The sequence below is a fragment of the Cheilinus undulatus genome, linkage group 20, assembly GCF_018320785.1.
Source record: "Cheilinus undulatus linkage group 20, ASM1832078v1, whole genome shotgun sequence".
Classification (NCBI taxonomy): Eukaryota; Metazoa; Chordata; class Actinopteri; order Labriformes; family Labridae; genus Cheilinus; species Cheilinus undulatus.
This window is the reverse complement of record NC_054884.1, coordinates 16654991-16662970: the sequence shown is the minus strand read 5'-3', so window position 1 is coordinate 16662970 and position 7980 is coordinate 16654991. Positions and strand designations below refer to the sequence as shown.

The 7980-nt window shown below is 39.1% G+C and overlaps 1 protein-coding gene across 1 annotated transcript; it reads left to right on the top strand.

The window, feature by feature from the left end:
- Nucleotides 1–47: 47 nt before the first annotated feature.
- Nucleotides 48–6124, top strand: zgc:112496 (uncharacterized protein LOC541336 homolog). Its single transcript, XM_041816197.1, has 5 exons — nucleotides 48–361; nucleotides 4740–4833; nucleotides 4964–5123; nucleotides 5351–5503; nucleotides 5887–6124. Exons 1-5 carry the CDS (start codon nucleotides 237–239, stop codon nucleotides 6063–6065), a joined length of 711 nt encoding a protein of 236 aa, XP_041672131.1. The 5' UTR covers nucleotides 48–236; the 3' UTR covers nucleotides 6066–6124.
- Nucleotides 6125–7980: the final 1856 nt, after the last annotated feature.

Here is a 7980-nt window from a genome sequence, read left to right as displayed (position 1 = left end):
TCGATAGGAAGCTCAAGGAAACGTCATGGCACTGCAAGCCAATCATTACTGACTTTGTTGAGCTACTTCAGCCACTTAGGGATTTTGCATAGTTTTAGGCGCCCTACAAACGAAAGTAACTGTAGTTGTTGGACAAAATCAGGTAATACTGCGTTTAGCCTTAATAGAACAGCGGCTGTACAACATTAAGAATATCTTTTCAGTGTTAGTATCTGACAGCGGGGCTCTCTGCTATCATGAGTGCTCTGTTTGCCAGTGAGGAGCCATCCACATGGAGGAGTGTTTATAAGATTTACTGGGATGTCGTGGAGGCAAAGACCAAAGGCAAGAAACCTGGAAAGCTGCTGAGCCTTGACAAGTGGTAAATCTGTTTCTCATCACTGATATTAAAGCTTCTGTAAGGGGGTTTCTTACTTGTTATGAAACAGGAAAAATGTAATACTGATGCCTTTTAATGAACGAAGAAGCCAAACGACCATCAGGCCTAACACTGCTAATTTTCTATGTAGTTATTTAAATACCAATAAATATTGTGGGAGGTGGTAAATGTGAGACAGGGGATTTAAAATACACAAACTAAATCATTGCAAAGTTTTACAGTAAATGATGCATTTGACTTAAAAATACAGCTGCAGGATTCATATTTATTACTCGCGTGAAGAAAAAAAAACCAATAAGAGATAGCATTTTGTCCACTGATGGCCTTTGGGGCTCCAAAAGTGCAAAACCCCTCTCTTTTCTGTGTCTATTTGTCTTTTAGTTTGGCCTGTTCGGTGATGTACGCTTTCTCTGGTAGACCCCTCTTTGGCAAATGAAAATGATTTCAAGCCAAACACATACCATGATACACATTCACACATGAACAAATTCTGATTTAAAAGGTAAACTAAAAACTGTCCCATGCAAGGACAGGTGAGGATTGGTAAAAGGAGGATGGAGAAGTGGCTCTCTGTGTGATACCCATCATTGAACTGGTGAAGCCAATGCTGAGATGTGACTAGTTATATTTTCTTGTCTTTGTTTTTATAGTTGTAGTGTCTGTTGTAGAATCATTATTTGTTATTTGGCTGTCCCAAGCTCTCCTTGGGCTCCTGGGTGCCAGACCCCACTTTTGGAATGACAAGAGCTTGAATATTGATATGCGTGTATGCACGCTTTTTTTTGCTATCTTTTTGTCATTGTTAATGGAGAACCTTTGTACTAATTCAGCGTTAAACTCAACTTTTGTATAGGATGCATCAGTGCATTGGTATATCATCTGATATTAGCTCTTTTTTTAACAAACATCTGCAAACAATTAGCATGCACAGATATCAAAAGCCAATATTTATCTTTTTTGTCCGTTTTTTTCATGATGTTTGTTAGGACATCAATGAATTTTCAGACACAATATCCTCTTATATCACATTTTGTGTGGCTCTGGTTATCCCTACTGAAAGCTTATCCAGATAATAAGCCTTGGGTCACAAATGAACTCAAATCAGTTATCAACAAATAGAAAAGAGTTTTCTACTCTGGTGACCCACTGGAGATAACGGCTGTCTCCAGGGATATAAAGGTGGAAATAAGGAAGGCAAAATTGAAATACAGGATTAAAATCAAAAATCAGTTTAGGAGTGGTGACCTAAGAATGGCTCAGAGTGGAATAAAATCCGTGGCATTTATTAATCAGTCAACTTGTTGGACTAAGAATTTTATCACTGTTAATGATGTTGATGATAAGGACTTGGCAGGTGCTTTTAATTCACTTTTCTCTCATTGGGAAAGGACTTTTTTTTCTGTAGTATTTCCATGTTGAGAGAGTCTCTTGTCAATCACAATGATCTAGTGATTACTCAGGAAACAGCTCAGGCTTGTTTAGAAAAGTTAAAATTGTAAAGGCTGCTGGCCTTGACTCCATCTGTGGCTTTGTCACTGTGCTAACCAAGTCAGTGACGTGTTCACCAAACTTTTTCATATACAGTGCTTAACAAATTTATTAGACCACCACCCAGAGTAAGGTTTATGCCACAGCTGCCCTAAATTAACAGCATTAGTAATTACCGAAAACCATTTTAGATGTTTCTGCAATGGTTAATACACCAATATGTAGAAGCTCTTTAACCAAAATGATATTTTTAATGCTAAAATAAAATTATTTTTGTTATTCATGAAATTTCAAATTTATTGATTTACAAAAAAACTAAAAAATAGTAAAGCACATTATTATTTCTTGATTGATATGTCAAATTATAGTTATTTACTTGTATTCCTGAACAGAAAAATGAGTTTTAGTGGTTGAATGTTATGCTTGATTAATTTCTGACTTCTCAGAGAAGCCCAGTGAGCTGGCTCAAATTTGGGTATAAAAAGGTCAATTCAGTTTGAAATTGCTCATTCCTGTTCAAAATGATAAAACGTGGAGAGCTCTCTGAAAATGAAAGAGTCCGCATTAAAGCACTTCATGATGCTGGATGGTCTCTGAGACAAATAGGGAAAGACATAAAGTGTTCTCACAGTGTGGTCAGGTATTCTTTGGAGTCAATTGCTGAGACTGGTACTTACAAAATGCGCCATGGAAGAGGAAGGAAAGGAAAGTTAACTGAAGCAGATGTCAGACACTTCAAGATTTACAGTACTAGAGACAGAAGGAAGACCACTGCTGATCTTCAGGCAGAGATGAATGCTTCTAGATCAGAGTCTGAGAAAGTCTCCAGAATGACCATAAGCAGACGACTGATGGAACAAGGCTTAAAGGGAAGAAGCCATTATTGAAGCCTGCAAACATCCAGAAATGCCTCAGATTTGCCAGGGAGCACAAACACTGGACTGTTGATGACTGGAAGAAGGTACTCAGGATGGACGAGTCCAAGTTTGAACCCATCAGTCATCATCGTCGTGTTTATGTCCACAGAAAAGCTGGAGAACGTTTTGATGCCAAATGCATTGCACCCACAGTGAAAGACAGTGAAGATTCCATTATGGTATGGGGTTCCACTTGTGGATATGGGCGTGGGCAAATGAGTGAAAATGGACGGTATCATGAACAAGAACGTGTACCACAACTCTTAGTGCATCATGGAATCCCTTCTGGACCTGATTGGTCGTGGGTTCATACACCAACAAGACAATGACCCCAAGCATACTTCAAAGCTGTGCAGAGACTATTTGACCAAGAAAAAGGAATCTGGAGCACTGGAACTGATGGACTGGCCAAGTCAGAGTCCTATTGAACAAATTTGGGATTTAGAAGATTCAAAGATTGATGGCAAAAAAGTTATATCTAAAGCAAGTCTGTGGGAACAGCTAGAAACTATTCGAAACTCAATAACAAAAGAGACTGTGGAAAAGTACATAAAAACAATGCCACAACACTGTTCCCTTCAAGGCTGTGTCATTCCTCCCCTGCTTTTTATCATGTAAACAGACAGCTTTAGGGCTAGCCAAGAGGGCAACTGTCTGGTGAGGTTCTCTGATGATACTTCTCTGCTGTCTCGTCGTCATGGCTCTGAGTCAGGCCCTGGACCATGCTTTACCAATGTTTGGGAAATGGTGTGATGACAATTTCCTCAACCTTAATGTCATAAAAACCAAGGAATTGATCACAAATGTCAGAAAGTCTTGCCATGTACCTAAAGCAGCATCATCCATGGAGAGGATGTTCAAAGTGTTGACACCTATAAGCATCCTGGGACAGTGTTTGACTCAGAACTGAAGTTTTTCCAGAACAGAGGGAACAGTCAAACATGGATGACAAAGAATTCATTTATTATGGAAATGGAACTCTTTCAGTGTTTCTAAGGGCATTTTATCTTGTTTTATCATTGTTTTATTGAAAGACTTATAACATTTTTTTTATTTATTGCTTTAATGGGTTGTCTGTGAAGGGCAAGTCTGAACCACACTATAAAAGCCTCCTCCAAAGTTATTGGAGTCCAGCTGAAGGACTTGAGCTGTGTTTGGAAGGAATGTGTGGCCCAGAAAGCCAAGGAATGGATAAGATCAACCCATCCAAGTAACCAAACAATGCTGCCTCACTTCTTTCTGGGGGAAAACATTCCATAAAAATGAACGGCAGTAAATTGGAAAGATTGGTTCAATAGGGATTTAAAAGCCTGAAATATGAAAACCGTTGGATACATAGTTAGTGGGAGCCAAAATCCAGTGGCCAGTGAGTTAAACATATAATGTAGGACATTAATGTAATAAACAGACATCATACCTTCCTTTACTCCCTCAACTTTTGAGTTCAGCAATAGAACAGCAGCTTCCATTAGTAGTTCATGCTAACTTATGTAGCAGTCTTTCTTGTAACAAATATCATTTCTATCAGACTTAAAAATCCAGAACATCTCTGGGCAGATTTGAAAAATACTGGAAATATTAAAGATCACATAAGCGCTTAATTTAAAAAAGATAAATAACATAGAAGTAATTTTTTAAATCAAAAATATACGTATAATTTAAAAAATGAAAAACATAGGGAAGGATAAACTCTCAAGTGAGTGAATACAGCAAACAGCCAGAAATACAGAGATCAGCTGAGGGTTAACCAAAAGCCAAATTGAAAGTGCTGCATTTGATATCACAATAAGAACTGAGCAAATGCTGATGAAAGCAACATGATTAAGTTTAAATAAGTCAGTAGATTTCAGGTTTATTATACTTTATACAATGAATAATATGAGAGTAGTTCAGTCAACCTTACTCTGAGTATAATGTTCAGTGTAGCTGACCCTTTTGTTTGTGTCTGTGTTCAGGTATCAAGAGGAGCTGCCCACGCTCATTTCAAGTCGACCGGATAAACACATCACTCAGTCAGAGCTGGTGAAACTGATGGAGTGGAAGCTCACCGTGAGTCGTGTCCAGACCCTGTATCATAATAACTTGAAGACACTTACAGAGTTGTCACATTTCAAAGAAATAGTACAGCTATGAGCAATCAGCTGTGTCCTTAAATGACCCATGTACTCCTCCTCTGCAGAGAGGAAAGTTCAGGCCACGGCTGCAGCAGCTGGTAGCGTCTAACAGCGAGGACACCGTGGAGAATTGCTCCAGAAAGGCCTTCAGTCTTCTTCCTGACGTGCAGGCAGCGATCGCAGAGCTCAGCACCCTGAAAGGAGTTGGCCCAGCAACCGCTTCAGGTAATCACAGCATCTCTATTCTGCTTCTTTCAGCAAATAGGTGAAGCTTTAGAGTTGATACTAATAAAATATCCATGATCCCTTTAAAGCCTGAAGTGATTGCCTTCTCTGTAAGTGCACGGGGTGGCCCTCATATTGTGAGCCTCCCTGCCCTCTGTTTGAATAGTTTGTGCTCACTTCATACCGACTTTCGGCTCGGCTTGATGTGACTGTCCATTTTGTTCCAGCTGTGTTGGCAGCTGGAGCTCCAGAACAAACCGCATTCATGTCTGATGAAGCCATGGAGAGTGTGCCGGGACTGAAGCCCATCCAGTACACGGCCAAACACTACGCTCTCTTCCTGGAAAAAATGGTAGAGCATACTCAAAAACTTAACAAAGGTGAGAGAATGACTCAAGAGACAGTAGTTATGGGCAATCAGAAAGTCTAGTACAGGTTTATTTTCAGGGTTAAAATATCCTAAAGCAGCAGATTTTTTAACCTGCCTCGCTGTTTTTGTTTTTATTGTGGATGCTACAGTGTTTTACTGCTTTACATAGTTGTGCCAAAGTTAAAGTTATGTTGTATTTAATAATAAAAAATATATGAAATAAAATAGAATAAATATTAAAGAGTACCTTATAATCTTTGCATTCATTTTATAGAATCACTTTATATGAGTTATTTTTACTTCAGCATTTGAGGTGTTTTTCTCTTGATGAAGAAGAAAGTCTTCTCTTTCTTTAATTCTGCTGCTGATCCTCTCCACTGCTCTCCTCCTTAGTGGATCCCCAGCAGGACTGGACGCCCCACAGACTGGAGCTGTGTTTATGGGCGATGACCGTTGCTGAGCAGCAGCAGCTCCCACTCTTGAAAGATATTAATGAGAAGGACAGCAGCATGGCAGAGGGTTTAGATACCGGCCCTGACCAGAGACCAACAAAGAAGCTCAAAACAAAATGAAAAAAACCTGTTATGTTTTATGTGTACCTTGTTTATAATAAAGTAAGTGTTTATTACATAAAGTGCATCAATCCTTGAATCCTCTTTGTTGAAGCTGTGCAGTTTAGTTGGTAAATGATGTATTAAAGCAGCATTTTCATGATCAGATAAGATGAGACACATGAGTGACATTATCCATTAATGCTTTAGATTTAAATCATAAGTAATTAAGTCTGGTGTCATGTGGTTTAGAGAAAAGAGAAGGATTTTTCTCAAGTGTCGCTGGGCATGCTCATTACTATCTTAATCGTCAACCAGTCTAAATGCATTGTGTTAAAAGAAAGAAAATGAAATTAGGCATACAGGTGCGAATATTGTGGAAAAGTCCTATTTGCAACAGTTTCCTGAGCCTTCATTCTCTCATTCTGGTTCAGTGCACACAACCACAATCATGGGGAAGACTGCTGACTTGAAATATGTCCAGAAGATGATCATCGACACTGTCCACAAGGAAGGTAAGCCACAGAAGGTCATTGCAGAAAGGGCAGGCTGTTCTCAGAGGCTGTATTAAACATATTCATGTTAAGTTGACTGGAAGACTGGGCAGAGTCAAGCAGGATACATATTGACACACGTGTGTTGCTTAGCAGTCAAGGTCAATCTCAATGGCATTTTTTTTTGTCTGGGCCTTTCAGGGGTGCGTGGCAACCATACTTCCTGCCCAGACAGCACCCTAGGCTGTACTTAATCACCACATCCACCCCTTAATCCGCCCTAACGGTGTGGACTTTCCTATTTTTTCAAGTGACTAATTTCCCCTGGTATTGACCCTGAAGACATCCAGAGCACAACCTGGGCTGTGTCAATCCTCCTTCCCGCCTGATGGTGCATGCAGACGGGCTTACCTGCCACAATTACGCCTTACTTCAGCCTCAGTTTTTGGCCCAAACATGCCATTACAGTACTTTACATGTAAACATATGGAACAAAATCAGCGCTTTTTAAAGAAACCAAACAAGTCTGGTGTTCTCAACAAGTCTAGTGTCAGGACCCAGCACTGTCTCCATTATGACAAATACCAACCCATATTTCTGCACAATTTTAACCACTTAAATTCACATCGTCATAGGATCCCTTGGCAGACATGTGGGCATACAGTTTTTTCGAGTCTTTCCTGTAATAACCTTTTTTAAAAGATCTTGAGTAATGACCATCACCATGGGAAAACCAGCTCAGATCTTGAGGAAACATCTAAAATTCAGGCATTATCACAGTAAAATAGAGTTAAATGAGTATAACATGGATGTGTATCTTCCATACATTAGACTTTTTGCCTCAACTTTTTTTTTGTTGTTGCAGGCAACAAAAGCACTGATTGACAGTTACACACAGCTTGTACACAAACCAAAAGGAGCCGCAGTAACTTGCCACAGTATTGTTCTTTATTTATATTGTTTCTAAATCAAAGCAAAGTACAATGAACAGTACAAAATAAAACAAAATATATTCATATATATACAATATAAAATGGTTCCGTTCAGAACATTTAAAAAGTACAATAGATTGTGAAATAATTAATGAGGACTTTGATATAAATTATCCATATGTAAATTTAGTTTTCCTTTAGTTTCCTCGTGACGGAGAGAAAAATAGCTTCTTCTGCTTTTTCTTTTGTAAACGCTGTGTTGGTACAACCTCTAGTCTGGTCTGAGAGATTGAACCTCGTAAGCTTGGCACCATTTAATCGATACGAGTAAGCAGCTCAGGAAAAACTACCACAGCAGCACAGATATGACTTCTTTTATTAAATATATTCTAAAGCATTAGAGGGAAATGATGGTGATGTTTGCATGATCTCGAGTGGCTCAGGCAGTTTCTGTGGATATGAAAAAAATGCATCTGCAAACCAGAAAATACCCTCATCGTCATCATCATC

Excerpts from the sequence above, each read along its gene's own strand:
- zgc:112496 (XM_041816197.1), top strand. The coding sequence starts at position 237 with ATGAGTGCTCTGTTTGCCAGTGAGGAGCCATCCACATGGAGGAGTGTT. Across the intron at positions 4,834-4,963 it reads TGATGGAGTGGAAGCTCACC|AGAGGAAAGTTCAGGCCACG; the intron begins GTGAGTCGTGTC and ends CCTCCTCTGCAG. Across the intron at positions 5,504-5,886 it reads TACTCAAAAACTTAACAAAG|TGGATCCCCAGCAGGACTGG; the intron begins GTGAGAGAATGA and ends TCTCCTCCTTAG.